Source organism: Corythoichthys intestinalis, chromosome 17 (assembly GCF_030265065.1).
Source record: "Corythoichthys intestinalis isolate RoL2023-P3 chromosome 17, ASM3026506v1, whole genome shotgun sequence".
In the NCBI taxonomy this organism is placed as follows: domain Eukaryota; kingdom Metazoa; phylum Chordata; class Actinopteri; order Syngnathiformes; family Syngnathidae; genus Corythoichthys; species Corythoichthys intestinalis.
Genome location: NC_080411.1, coordinates 34,061,393 through 34,076,717, shown reverse-complemented (window position 1 = coordinate 34,076,717; position 15,325 = coordinate 34,061,393). Strand labels below are relative to the sequence as shown.

Sequence of the window (15,325 nt, the reverse complement as noted above, 5' to 3'; positions counted from 1 at the left end):
GAAACTAAGCTAACGACATGCAACAGCACAATGTCTGCCCTGCAGTATGGAAATATGGGTGCAAAATAAACTAATTGGGACATTGCTGATATTAATACATTAATTTCAATAGTGCTTACACTGTTTAGGGCCTTGGGACACTGAACGTATCTGAATAGACTTGGTCTGAAAGTCAGCTGTGATAATAAATAAATAAATAAATGTATGATTGTGAGACTATGGCTAAACGGCCTTTACTCTGTTGCATAACTACACATTACAATACTGTATAACCTAGTAAACGCCTCATTATTCCTCTGGCTGTCGTCTGAGCTTCGGAGCATATGGATTGAGCAACTATATATAGACATGTTTACACACTATAATTGTACTGAGTCATAGGTTGCCACCATATTCTTGACACGAATGGCCCGTTCTGATGCAGTGCAAACAAAGCATCAATAGAGGATATGACAAGGCCGTCAAATGCTGCCCCACAACACTTCCATACAAAGTGGTTTGGTACGCAAAATTTATTTTAACTAATTCACTGCCAGGCCAGGTTACAGAGTATGTGTTGTAGTAGTTAGTAAAAGAAGGAAACTAATTTTGAAAACACTCATTAAGCGGAATAGATAAATTAAAAGTGCCTACGACAGGAGAAAAAAAGTATTCAATAGCATTATTATGTGAATTAGAATCATATTTTGAGACGATTCGACTATATACAACAATTTGGCGAAGCGCAGATGACGAGAAATTAGTCTTTTAATCTGCCGTTTAGCCACGCCTACCATTATAGGGCTCTAGCGTCCCCAACAGGAGGATGACATCAGCAGGGTCATGGTTTCATCTTATTTAGAATTCAGCCCACTGAGGGGCAGTTATTCAGAACGACGGAAATGCGACGAAGAGAGCCGCAAATTGTCATTGTTTTAGTGTCTCTACTCCAATATTTTTACAGAATATTCTTTTTATCTAAGTATTCTTCCCCAGTTGCTGTATGAATGGTATGGTCATGACAAATAAGTCTTGTGCTAAATGGAATATGAAATATTAAAAATGCATTTATTCAGTACGGCATGGCAAAATTACTCTATAATGGTCAAAACTGTCCACTTATTGTACCTCCCAAACGATATTTTATGTTAGTCCGGCTTTTGTCATTTTCCTGCCCCGGCTTCGGAGAGCGTAAACAAACCAGGAGGCGTGACAGCTAGCCGATATGCTAACCCGAACCGAGTGATGTTTCAAAGTCTTGTTCTCGGCTTTCAAAGCGAAAAATCACACAAAACTACCGAGGATCACATCACACAGTGGCAGGGTTGTCGATTGTCTTCGCCAATCGGCAACCCGCCCGGCAGCGAGCAAGTTACAGCTTGTCAGACTCGTTCTCCTGCTGCGGGCAGGAGAGCCGGGGAAGCAGCTGGACAATCCGGCTGACCTCGCAGGAGCGAGTAGCTGCTACATTGTCAACACGAATATAGCGTAAAATAATGCTTTACTACACAGCGAAGACGTTAACAGTGAGAGCTGGCGTGCAATTGTTGTGCAGGTAACATGGCAGGATGTGTCTGAGGAGAATTTTTCTACATCTCCATCCATGATAAAAGGTAAGTAAATAGTCAGGGGTGCACATAAGTGGTCCGCATGCGCGCATGCGTACTGGACGTAGACAAACGCGCTGGCCCTCAACGGGTTCCATACGCTTTTGCGTACCGATGGCTGACCACTGTATTTGCGGCGGACACGAGAAAATAACTTCTCAAATTGTCGATGAGGCAGGCCACACTGAGTAATTACTTCCGTGTTCCCCCACCCCCGTCAAAAGACAGACAGACGACAGAGACGTCACCGGAGCTACCGAAAAAAGGACTTTTGCTGAAAAGTGGCTGCAGGAGGTACCGTGGCTAGAAGTAAATGATGCTCGCACGGAAATGCGGTACAAAATGTGCCGTGAGAATCCCAATGTCGCCGATAAGAGCAGCGCATTTTATGTAGGGTCAAAGAATTTCAGCCATCCAAACTTTGAAAAGCACGAAAAAACAGAGAGCATGTGGCAGTTAAGCAAACTATCAATGTCAGACAGCACCGTACTCGCCCTATGGACAAGTGGCGGAATAAAGGTAATGAAAACAGCGCCATGCACTGACAAACGTGTTTTTGCTCGCATTTTACAAAGCTAAACATGCACGTTCAATGAGGTCTTATGAGGAGGACATCCCACTTTTAAAAAGGCTTGGAGTTAATGTGGGAGCCGCATAATGCCCTTTATTTTGAATTGGTGCGTTTATGTTTATTTCTTTACATTTCACTTCAAAGTAATGGCAATTTTGTTGTGCCAGTTGATGTTAATCAGGCATTAATTGTTAATATAATTAATTAAAGTTAATTGGCTCTAAGTAAAGCTTGTCATAAATGTATCGCATTAGGCGGGTCGGCTCTCAAGCTCAATGAGGACCAAGTCACATCTCCAGGTCCTCCTCTGAGAACCTGGGCAAAAAAATTATGTGCACCCCTGTAAATAGTCCTTTATTTAAAGAAAGTTTGTAGTATTTACTTTGTAATCGCTGTATTTGCGTCCATTTTTAAAACAAAGTTGCAATTTCTGATGGAGTTGAAAATTTGACAGAACACCGGGCACACAAAGACGGCAATAAGCCAAATATAGCGCTCTCCCGGCGGGCCGCGAAGGACTGAGGGGGGTGTGCGGCCGAGTGGCATTCTCCGTGGACAATCAGCCGCAAAATGCAAGCCACCTCTGTATTAAAACTCAATAAAAATATGATGTTTATTCACTTCCTCGTAACTCCAATGGTCCCACAGTAGTAGGGCTTGTTTTGGCCAATATCTGCGGTGAATGGGAACCTTTTGAAACTCAAAAAGGCCCACACGCCTCTCCCAGGTGCAGCAACAATTTTCTGCGGCAAATTTGGCTGGCGTGATGCGGGGAAAAAATGAATTAATCCGCAAAATCAGCTGAATGCGCAGTCCATCTGCATGCTCAAGCAATGCTGTATTGTGAGATGCTGACCCGGATGACGTCACATTCGCATTCGTCCTAAACATGAGACTGGAGCTGGAAGTTACTCCTTTTTATGGCGCGGGATCCAAAAATTGAATATATGAAACGATCGCTTCCAAACACATCCAAGCAGTCCATTACATTCAGGAGCATAACACACTGCGTGAAATATGAAATAAACATGCTTTTTGGAGTCATACGCACTTTAATGTCAATCAAAAGTAAAAGTGAGTGGAAAAAAAGCTGTCATAATTGTATAGTTTTCAATCAATTATTAAAAACATGAATCGTGGCATATCGATATTGTAATATAGAACGGCCCATATCATGATAGTTTGGGTTTTTTTTCCATATCGCACAGCTCTAGCAATAAGCATGCACGTCGTTGTAACAACACTGTCATCGTAACGTCAATACAATAGGTAAGATATTACCTTCGAAACAGGCATTTGGACACAGTTGGCCGGCGTGCCAAGAAAAGACACAAACACTGATGCACTCCTAATCCAACGTCCCTTTTGTGCTTTTTTTTTTCTTTTATGGAGCGCTTCTGTCCTCCTGTTCTTGTCGGGTCGTCGCCGGCTCAGGCGTGAGGATCGAAACAATGTGCGGAAAAGCGATAGTGAGTGAGGGAGACAGTGCGGTAAAGCTGATAGGAGGTTGGCAGTGGAACAGGAGGGGGGGATTCATGAAGGACAGAGTCGAGGAAATGAATGAAAGAACAAGAACCGATGAGTCTGAAGTGAGCAGGGATGCTTAAGAGTCTCGTAAACACCAAGAGAGTGAAGGTTATTAAAAGATCAAACGCTCCAAGTAACTCTCTGGAGAGTAAAGCATGCAAGTGTCCTTCCGTCTGTCTCTGCCTCCCTCTCGGCGTGCTATTTTTAGAAGTTACAAATCAAAGCCGTGAATCAAAACCCGGCGAAGAGCAGGATGTTATAGGGGCCGCTGGCTCTTTAATGCCCCATGAGACACACATTCTTTCTTATGTGCGAGTGTGAGACCCCGACCCGAGGGTGAGGCACGCAAGCGCTCCATCAAGCCTTATCTAATCGTATCATGTGCTCGTATACAACAGGCTATTTTGAATGTAATTGATTACACGCCAAATAACTGTCACCCGCCACGTCGAACATATGATGTCACAAATTTAACTCATTGGCAGCCATTGACGATGATAGATGTGCAAACCATTTTGAATAGAGATGTCCCGATCGATCGGGATGATCGGGTCCGATCACGTCATTTTCAAAATATCGGAATCGGCAAAGAAATATCGAACATGCCTTTTTAATTTTTTTTTTTTTTAATTTAAATCGTTTTCTAATTGTATTTAACGTTACAGACATAATATGTTACACTCATCCAGAGTCTTTAATTTAGGCCTAAGGTAGGGTTATCAAATTTATCCAGACAACGAAATGTATCACGTTAAAATATTTAATGCAATGGGGCTTGCGTGCTGCTGGATGTGGTAGGGCATGCTCGGGTTGGGGGTTCCGGTGCCAGGATTGGCGATGCGGCGGCGTAGGGTTGGTCGCCAACGGGCTTACACTCATAAGAGATTCACACGATTACTGGGTTCTAGATCACAGAACTGATTTGTGTACATTCTACCCCTTTCAATCACTTAGCTTATAGTCTTATAGACACCCCCACCCCCATTCTCCTCTTTCACTGGCCAATTGGCCCCCACATGGTGTAAACCGGAAATACATCTCGCTGACGATAGCACCAGCATATTAGTAACTAGTTTAGATGTTCAATGTATTTCTTGTTGTTGTTTGTGTATGTGTTTCTTTTCTTTCTTCTCTTGTATTTCTTTTCTTCTGTCCCCCCATAATCCCTTCCTGTTTGCTGCTTTGTCATAATAAAAAGGTATTTTGAATGATCACAATGGGAGTATGTCAGACTCTCCATGTGAAACATTAAAACTGTTCAGAATCCGGGCACTTAGACTTCCATTCTCTGTGTCAAACAGCTGAACAGGACAGGTTTAAAAAAAAAAAAAAAAAAAAAAAAAAAAAAAAAAAAAATATGCAATTAATGCATGCGCTGCACGACCCACTCACGGATTGTCGCGTTCAATCTGTAATGGCACCGTTTTACCTATATAGAGAGCTAAAAGGCAACGTAAAATGAGTAGAGTTAATTTTGGCAGCCTTTGGAGCCTTTTTTTAATTGTCTAAAGCCTTAAAATCCCTCTCCCTACAATTAGAAATATCGTGGGAAGCAATGTGGGGAAAAAAGTTAGTATTGATCTTTTTCTTAACACCCTATGTTATTTCCCAACGGAGAGAAGATATATCAATTGGTAGCACTACGCACAGTCATGGTTGCACTTCCCATCATGCATTTGGGCAGAAGTTAAATGGCTGCAGTATCATTTACTGAAAGCTCAACAGATACACTAGATGGCAATATTTAGTCACAATATACGAAGTCACATTTATCCTTTAAGAATTACAAGTCTTTCTATCCGTGGATCCCTCTCACAGAAAGAATGTTAATAATGTAAATGCCATCTTGAGGATTTATTGTCATAATAAACAAATACAGTACTTATGTACTGTGTGTTGAATGTATATATTCATCCGAGTTTTATTCATTTTTTTTCTTAATGCATTGCCAAAATGTATATGATCGGGAAAAATTATCGGGAATGATTGGAATTGAATCGGGAGCACAAAAAAAAAAAAAAAAATCGGATCGGGAAATATCAGGATCGGCAGACACTCAAACTAAAACGATCGGATCGGGAGCAAAAAAACATGATCGGAACAACCCTAATTTTGAACGAAAGTGCATTCGCTGCCCTGCCCTCCCAGTTCCCAAGGATGAGTCACGTGATTGGACATCCCAGAATATACAAGAATCTCTGAATACATACGGGCTGAGTATCAATATTTTTGCAATCAAATACCAAATACCGTATCTGGCAGGGCCGTGCAAAGACTGATGGAGGGGCAGGTGCTCATAGATCAAAAGGGGCACACAAACAAGACTTTAATACACCTTACAACAACATAACTTCCAATTTAACCAGCTTTACAGTATAATTGGTTGGACTGTGACAAACTTTAATTGAGAGGGGGAATAGTGAATAGAAATCAACACTGTCATCAACACTTTCTCTACTCAGTCTTTGCCTCTTTTCTTCCTTCAACCTTTATATCAAAACTTCCTTCTTCAACTTGTTGTTCATCTGAGAACAAACCACATCAGTTGTTCACTGATTATTATAACATTAAGATTCATACAAACACCGGAATCAGAGAAAATTAAAAAAAGGATGGATTGCAAATATTAAATTTAGATTAAAATGAGAACTTAAAGATGTGTACCATTCTAAATAACGTTGTGAAGAGAACGGACAAATATGGTTTCCTATAGTGCAGAGGTCCCCAACGACCGGGCCGCAGACCGGTACCGGTCCATGGCGCATTTGGTACGGGGTCGCGCAGAAATAATAAATCATTGATTTACGACTACATTCTGGCCGATTGACTTTGGCCTGTGCCACTTAACACACCAAAATCCCTGTCTATTCTAGATATACAGGACTACAGGACTGGACTGTTAGCAGTACATCTTGTTTTGTATATCTATGTGCGTGCCTCGATAATAACGTATGACATAGGTCGTCGCCCATCACATTTGTTCCCGGAAATAATTAGCCTCCACACTAGAATGACTGAAAAACGGACGTCTTCGGACAGATTTTTTACGGGGAAAAGGGAACCTGACGAGTCAGAAGGTGAGCCTACAACCTCGAAGAAAACAAAATCTATGCTACTTCCCAATCACTAAAGACCTACGAACTTCGAAGGAGTGGATTCGTGACCCGTATGTGAATAAACCGAGTGATTCAAGCATGTCTGCCCAACATGAATATCAGCTTGTAGAGATCGCACATCACAGCGACCTTAAACGTACATTTGAGACAACAACTACCGAGGTTCTGGATTAAAGTCATTTCGGAATATCCTGACATCGCTAGGACAGCACTGAAAACTGTGCTACAATTTCCAACATCGTATCTTTGTTAAGCGGGCTTCTCTCACTCTCCCATCTCGGGACCATCTCGTCTCAACGAGACAAGCTCAGGCCTCCCACTGAATCAGCGGGTGAGTTGTATTTTCCCTGCACTTAACACGACGGGGCTAAAAACAAATGTTATTTTATATTTACTGTATTTTTCTGCCGCACATTGCCGGTGTTCTGACAAATTTGGCATGCGCGTAACGTTAAAAATGACCGCGAATACAGCGATTCCAAAGTACACACTACAAACTTTCTTTTAAGAAAGGAATATTAACTTACGTTTGCCATGTTAGCTGCACACAACAACTGCACGCAGCTCTCTCAATTAACGACTACGCAGTGTCATTAAGCATTAATTTACGCCATTTTTGTGTTGCACATGTATGCTTATGATGTAAATAGTTTTTTAGCACCGTTGGATAACATTGAGAGTCCAACTGAATATAAAAGAGGGCTTTTTTTCACCGCCACAAAAGCTTTGGGAGCAAAATTTTATAAGGGTGCAAAATTTTACAGAACACCGGTCCGTGAAAATAAGACCCAAATCCCACTGGTCCATGGTGCAAAAAAGGTTGAGGACCCCTGCTATACAGAGTAGAGACGCACGGATCGAAATAGCCAGGGGCGGGGGGTGTGTGTAATTACTTATTAAAGTATAAAACTACATAAGAAAAAATTATGTATTATTATTATTATTTTTTTTTTTTTTAACAATACAATAAACCAGGTGTAAGAATTTTCACTATTTGCTCGAAAACGGTTTATAAGGGTAACAGCATTTATTTCCAACTACCAGATGTCCTCGGACTCCTCACCACACACCCAGGTCAATGAGGAACAGCGTGAGTGGGGATGGGGGGTTATGCGGTGGCTTAGGCACGTATACGGCTTTTTTTAAGGTGTTTTCTGTGTTCAAGTAGAGTACTCCGTGGCTTGTCTGCACAGTTGGCCAGCACACACATACGCACCAAAAAAAAAAAAAAAAAAAAAAAAAAAGCCCAGTCAAAAGGAGCACTTTGGGCATGTAGGTGCCCTCCTCTCTGCACGTGCCTGGTATCCGGATACAACATTTGCATATCGATACTTTGATACTTTTCAGATACAGATAGTTACGACAGCTGCCACTGACGGTGTTAGACGTGAAAAGCATTTTGAACAAAAGTTCATTCGCTGCCCAACCCTCCCAGTTCCCAAAGATGGGTCACGTGATTGGATGTCCCAGAATCAACAGAAATATCTGAATACATACAGGCTAAGTATTGATATTTTTGCAATCAAATACCGTATCCGGATACATTTCAGTATCGATTTTTTGATACGTTTTAGATTAGGTAGTTCCTGGGTTACGACGTACCCTACTTACGTAATTTCGACTTAACGACGCCTGAGTCTCGTCCGCCAATTTGTCTCCAGTTGTTTTCTTTTTTTTTAATGTGTCATAAAAAGTGCAAAGACGTTTTAGCCAAATTGTTTGTATATATGGTTCTGTTTTGTACATTTGTGATTGTTCAATTTTAAAAAAGTTGCGTGAACAGTACCTTATTGTACCTCAGAGTATCTTATTTTTTACTTTATTTTATTAACATGATCGTTCTGCCCTTTGGCGAAACGTGTATTAGATTATAGTGTTGACATTTGTTTTGTGATGCATGCCCTTATTTTGGTGCAGTAAGTATAGAGCAGGTAGCATGCACTCGAGTAAGAGGGCATGTACACGCAAAGAAGAACGTATTTGTGCACACGAAGAAGAGTGCACGCGCACACACGAGGAAAAGCGCAGTTGCGCAGAGTGAGAAAGTGGGGTGAAAGATTACAGCTTTGCTCACTGTCTAGGTAGGATTTAGCTCCAACGTTTTGGCGAGGACAGTACAATGACGTACAATACATGTTTTTGAACACTTATTTTGAGATTTAAGGGGTAGTTAGGGGTAATAAAAGGGTAAATTGCCATTTACGTGGAAATTCGGGTTACGTTGCCAGCGTAGGAACGGAACTCGTTTGTAACCCGGGGACTACCTGTACTACAAATAACGCCAACGTTTAAGGCAGAAATAAATGGAGAGATGTTTTATTGACATGGAAGTCGATCTGATTTCTTCTTCTTATACTACTACCGTATTTTTCGGTGTATCTGGTCAATCTATATAGGTCAAAATAATTTGTTCCGACCAAAAGTGTAATGCCTGACTGTCCGAGAAGACAATGCATCCGATCGTAATTTTATTACGAACGCTGATCAGATTGAATAAATTTTGTCGATGAAAATGTAGCCAATGACCAATTCATTTGGACTGTCAATGTTAGAATTGACATATTAATTACTAAATTAGAGGAAATACTGGTAATTGCAAAAATAGAGGGGTCAACAGATTAATCTATTAGATTCATCTCAAAATTATTCAAAAAAAATAATCTGTCATTAACCCATTAAATGCCAAAGACCATATGTCAGTGTCATTGACAAATCCATTTAGACCGACAACATTACAATTCATAGAATAATTGCGAATTTACATTGATGAACAACCCCCCCCCCCCCCCCCCAGAAAAAAAACAAAAAAATCGGGTGGCCAACAAAATAATCCATCAATTTCATCAATTAATCCTAAAATTATTCGACTGCTTAATCTATCATTAGCTCATTCACTGTGTGTGATGCTGTGATTGCAAAACATGAAACTTCCTATGATTACGGTCAAACTCTTTTCCATCTCTTGGAACCCTTCTGTCACAAAAACAGTTCTAAAAATGTTGACGTCTCATGAGATTTGCTAAAGTTTCCCTTGATACACAGACTTACGCAACGTATTTGTATGTAAATGGTACGTTCCACTGAATTCGAGCAAATTCAATTATTCCAGCAGGCTTGGCAAGGCTTCATGTTTTTTTTCCAGGGTGAAGAATGCATGTAATTAAAATTGTAAGTGGCTTCATCTCGTGCTCTGTGACGCCCTATCGAGGTCTGAATGTTTTATGTTTAACTCTTTCAGTCCAAAGATGTGGCGTCAATGTGAATTTAAATGGGTTCATCACTAGCAGGCGTGCAATCCAACTGAACTGCGAGGGTGGCAGCGAACGAAGTTCTAACGGATTGGACGTATATTGCCGTCAATGGCAGTCAACGAGTTAAAAAAAAATACAATTTGTTCTTCCTCTGAGTAAGAGTACCCTCCCACCATTTAGTTAATCGCAAGTAGACGTCTAATCCGTTTGAACTGGGAGGGTGGCAGCGAATGAATTGGACGTCGATGGCTGTTAATGGCAATGAATGAGTTAAGGACGGCCAAGGGAATTAATCTCTCTCAGAGTGCTGGGGAACATATCGTCACTGTGCTGTGCTGTGTGAGCATACTGTATTTAGGAAAAGCTAAACAGGATGAGAGAGTAAGTGGGCCAAATGAGCAGGGAGAAGATGTTTGAGGAGATACTGCATCTGCTTCGAGCGGTGTGAGGTGAATACAAGACAAAACATTGAGCGAGAGGACAATTTGGTCAATTATCCAAGACGCTGCTAGCTTATGTAACCATATTCTTACTTGTGTGCTGTACAAACTTGCAGCTAGTTCACTCTCACCCAGAAGCTGCTTTCATGGCAATGTGGTTAGAGATTGAAACTTGATTAAAAATTACCTTCAGTTAGTATTACTGTTTTGTGTAATTATCGGTACCAAATTATTGGTGCAGATCTTACTTTAGTCGCTGGTGTTGGATTTTTCCCTGCTGCTATAACAGCCAACAGAGAAGGAAAACAATTAAAAAAGGATTTACACTGTATCACAAAAGTGAGTACACCCCTCGCATTTCTGCAGATATTTAAGTATATCTTTTCATGGGACAACACTGACAAAATGACACTTTGACACAATGAAAAGTAGTCTTTGTGCAGCTTATATAATAGAGTTAATTTATTTTCCCCTCAAAATAACTCAAAATACAGTATAGCCATTAATATGTCAAAAAAGTGAGTACACCCATTAGAAACTAAGTAAATCCCTAAATGTCCAAATTGAGTACTGCTTATCATTTTCCCTCCAAAACGTCATGTGACTCGTTACAGGAGTGCTGTCAGCATTGCTGCAGAGATTGAAGAGGTGGAGGGGTCATTCCCACCACCATGCTTGAATGTAGGCATGACACACTTATCTTTGTACTCATCACCTGCTCGACGCCATACATGTTTGAGACCATCGGAACCAAACAAATTAATATTCATCTAATCAGTCCATAGGACATGGTTGCAGTAATCCATGTGCTTTGTTGACATATCTTCAGCAAACTGTTTGCGGGCGTTCTTGTGTACCGTCTTCAGAAGAACCTTCCTCCTGGGGTGACAGCCATGCACACCAATTTGATGTAGAGTACGGCGTATGGTCTGAGCACTAACAGGCTGACCCCCCCACCTCTTCAATCTCTGCAGCAATGCTGACAGCACTCCTGTAACAAGTCACATGACATTTTGGAGGGAAAATGACGAGCAGTACTCAATTTGGACATTTAGGGATATATGTAGTTCCCATGCGGTGTACTCACTTTTGTTGCCAGGGGCTTAGATATTAATGGCTATATTTTAAGTTATTTTGAGGGGAAAATTACCGTAATTTCCCGGATATAACGCACACTTTTTTTCCCCAAAATCAACTTGTAAAATCATGGTACGCATTATAAACGGGTACATGGATGGAGACGATTTTTTTTTTTTTTTTATTGACACGGCCACGTTGTGTTGAAGAAACGTATGCGGCGACCCGTTGTCGACCATTACGGTACGTGACGTCAACATTTTGTGTCGGTAATACTTCACTCTAATTGGCCGAATGATTTCGTCTGTGTTAAATTCTGCTTTTTTCACTCTTCTAAAGCACAGGATTTAGTTTCTTGAACTCATTTGAGCAGATGTTTATTGCAGCTCCGCAACTCGGACCATAACAAACGTAAACACACAGACTTCCTGTGTCCGTCAACTATATCTGTCCCTCGGGAAACTCAAACCCAAATAACAATAGTTCCTATTGTTACTGTCGTGTTGACAGCGATGAGCTCTCACGGGTTTCCGACTTATGTTCTCACTTTCATTTTACCGTATCAACCCATGGAAGAAACATTTATTCATCATGATGAAACGAGCAAGTTATACAGCAGCCTTTAAAAGAAAAGTCACATCTGTTTTGTTTTCTCCTAGATTCTGGTAAGTTGGAGAAGTTGTCAAATCATATTATTAGCATAAATATTGTCAGTTTATGGTAATGTTTTGAACTACCAATGTGCTATGCTTGTGCTGTGTTTCACCAGTCAGTAAAATGACATTTCTGTATCTGTACACGACCTCTGTTTTCTTGTATTCTTATATTTATTGGTGCTAAAATCAGGGTGCGCGTTATAAACTGCTACAATAATTTTCCCTAGATTTTACAAGTAAATTTGGGGTGCGCATTATACACGGGTGCGCCTTATATCTGGGAAATTATGGTAATTAACTATATTATATAAGCTGCACAAAGACTACTTTTCATTGTGTCAAAGTGTCATTTTGTCAGTGTCGTCTCATGAAAAGGTATACTTAAATGTCTGCAGAAATGCGAGGGGTGTACTCACTTTTGCTATACACTGTAAAGGGAACCTCGGACTTAAAGACCTGTAGGCTCTAATAAGCAACCGTTGTTCTCTTTTACTAAATAATGGTATCGGAAACACATATATTATTGCCATTGATTTAAAAATCTATAATATTTAGTACATGTTTTGGCCTACGGAGGGCACCATGTTTTACGCGTGCAATGCACGCTCGGGGTGATGTCGGTTGAGCTGGACTGGGAGAATAGCTGTGCTAGCTAGCAAGCGAAGCTGGTATGACGACTGGCATGATTTTGTCACATTCTACTGCTGGTCGGATTGTTTTGTTACAGAGATTTGGGATGAGTTCGCAACGTTGTACTTGCATCCAATTCCAGCTCATCAGCAGTGCCTTTAAACTGATCCTAGGCGGCTTGCCATGATATTGATTTGCTGCCATTTGACATTTTGTATATCCCTTCGTTGATAGTTGCATGATTGCCTTGTTTTATTCGTTTGTCTGCCTCTCACCACAGTTTTCCCTTTTTTTTTGGTGGGGGGGGGGGTCCCGACCTACTGCCGCGGACCGTTTTTGTGCCTCCCTTCTCGCGATCACGTGTTTTTTTGTGTGCTCAATGAACCCTTTTACACAATCCCCATGTTATTGTTGTCTGCTTGCTGTCAGAAGTGAGCCGCATTTTCTAATTCCGTGGTCAAGCCAGCCGCACTCTCTTTTCAGTTGCGTTTTCCCTTCAGGTTTTACCGCACAGACAGACAACACATGTGGGTTGCAATTGCTTTATAATAGGGCTGTCAAAATTATCGCGTTAACGGGCGTTAATTTTTTAAATTAATCACGTTAAAATATTTGACGCAATTAACGCAGATGCCCCGCTCAGAGAGTTTTAAATGACAGTACACATTGAAACCCTCACTTGTTGTGTTTTACGGAGTTTTGCCGCCCTCTGCTGGCGCTTGGGTGCGACTGATTTTATAGGCATCCATGAGCATTGAGTAAGTAATTATTGACATCAACAATGGCGGGCTACTAGTTTATTTTTTGATTGAAAATTTTACAAATTTTATTAAAACGAAAACATTAAGAGGGGTTTTAATATAAAATTTCTCTAACTTGTACTAACATTTTTCTATTAAGAACTACAAGTCTTTCTATCCATGGATCGCTTTAACAGAATGTTAATAATGTTAATGCCATCTTGTTGATTTATTGTTATAATAAACAAATAGTCCTTATGTACCGTATATTGAATCTATTTATCCATCTTGTGTCTTATCTTTCCATTTCAACAATAATTTACAGAAAAATATGGCATGTTTTATAGATGGTTTGAATTGCAATTAATTGCGATTAATTAATTTTTAAGCTGTAATTAACTCGATTAAAAATTTTAATCGTTTGACAGCCCTACTTTATAAGGAAAATCATGGCTCCAACGCACGCGGAAGTGTAGTCCATTTCTGCTCAGGTTCAAATTGGAAGAATAGAACCGACGACATGTTTATGTAGCTAACGAGTGACACTGTTGAAGTACGGCAACGCTGCCCAGTGATGTCACCGCCAAGAGTGCATTGCGTCATCAACAATGGCGACCTACTAGTTAAACTAATTTTTAAAATTTTATATAAATGAAAACATTAAGAAGGGTTTGAATTAAGCCTGAACGATATATCGTTTAAACATCGCCATCGCGATGTGCGTGTGCGCAATAGTCCCATCGCAAGCACGTGCGATAGTTTTTCTTTTTTTTATCCACATACGCCTCACTTTCTGGTCTGCGCACAGCCTCCTACCCTCCCTCTCCCAGCCTTTTGATCCTCTCAGTCACTGCAGCACAACAATGGCTTTGATCTGGCCAAAGAAGCAGACTTCACACGGGCATCTGTCAATCATCGTATAATTTGTTAAACAGTTGCAAGGAAGCCGCGCTGGAATGAATGTGTGTACTGTGGGGACGTTGGAGACATTTAAATGCCAGAAGTGATCATGAGGAGTTTGAAATTTCTACATGTCACTTCAACGGTCACAGCTAAAGTAGATAAACAGAAGCATTTAATAAAGCCAAGCATTTATCTGCTACAGTACTTTATTCTTGTTCAAAAATGATTTGGTTGGACAGTTATGTTTAAAACTTATCATAATTATGAAATTTGAAGTGCTTAAAAACCATTTATTTATATACATTTTTTAAATCACTTTGGGGGGGGAGTGAGAAAAAAACATGTCTTATACACGGTGACCCCAAAAAAAGTTTACACTGCCATAATACAATTTAAATGCCATGTTTATTCAGTTTAGAATTAGAATTGAATCACAAATTATACATTATTGTAAAGAACATGTACAGTACACTCTATTTTTCAATGTGTCCTCCCTTAAGTGTCACAACAGCCTCCAGGCGCCTGCGGAACGCTTCTTTATGTAGGATGCTGTCATCTTTTCCCAAGATCTAACAATGGACCTCTCCAAGGCTGCCACAGAAGTTTGTGGCTTCTTACAGGCACTGTCCTCCACAGTTGCCCGTATGCTATAATCCAGGGGATTGAGATCTGGACTCTGGGGTGGCCACATATCACCTTGTCAATCAACTTTTTGGTCCGCACAGATCGGCACTTCCAGACCCAGGTTTTCGTGAGGCTGTTCCAATATCTTTCAGCTTTTTTTTAACTTTGTAGACTGCACATCTGGATATTCTCAGATTTGCTGCA

The 15,325-nt window shown here is 40.6% G+C and overlaps 1 protein-coding gene across 7 annotated transcripts in view; it reads right to left on the bottom strand.

Annotated features, from left to right (window-relative positions):
* Positions 1-15,325, bottom strand: part of rgs3a (regulator of G protein signaling 3a) — a 196,483-nt gene that overhangs the window by 109,328 nt on the left and 71,830 nt on the right. Inside the window, exon 1 of one of the 7 annotated variants that reach the window (XM_057819527.1) lies at positions 3,439-4,595. The exons of the other annotated variants lie outside the window; for them this stretch is intronic. Coding sequence (XP_057675510.1) covers positions 3,439-3,453 — 15 coding nt within the window. The 5' untranslated portion in view covers positions 3,454-4,595. Of the gene's footprint in view, positions 1-3,438; positions 4,596-15,325 lie in introns of those variants that run through there. 7 annotated transcript variants of the gene reach the window in all.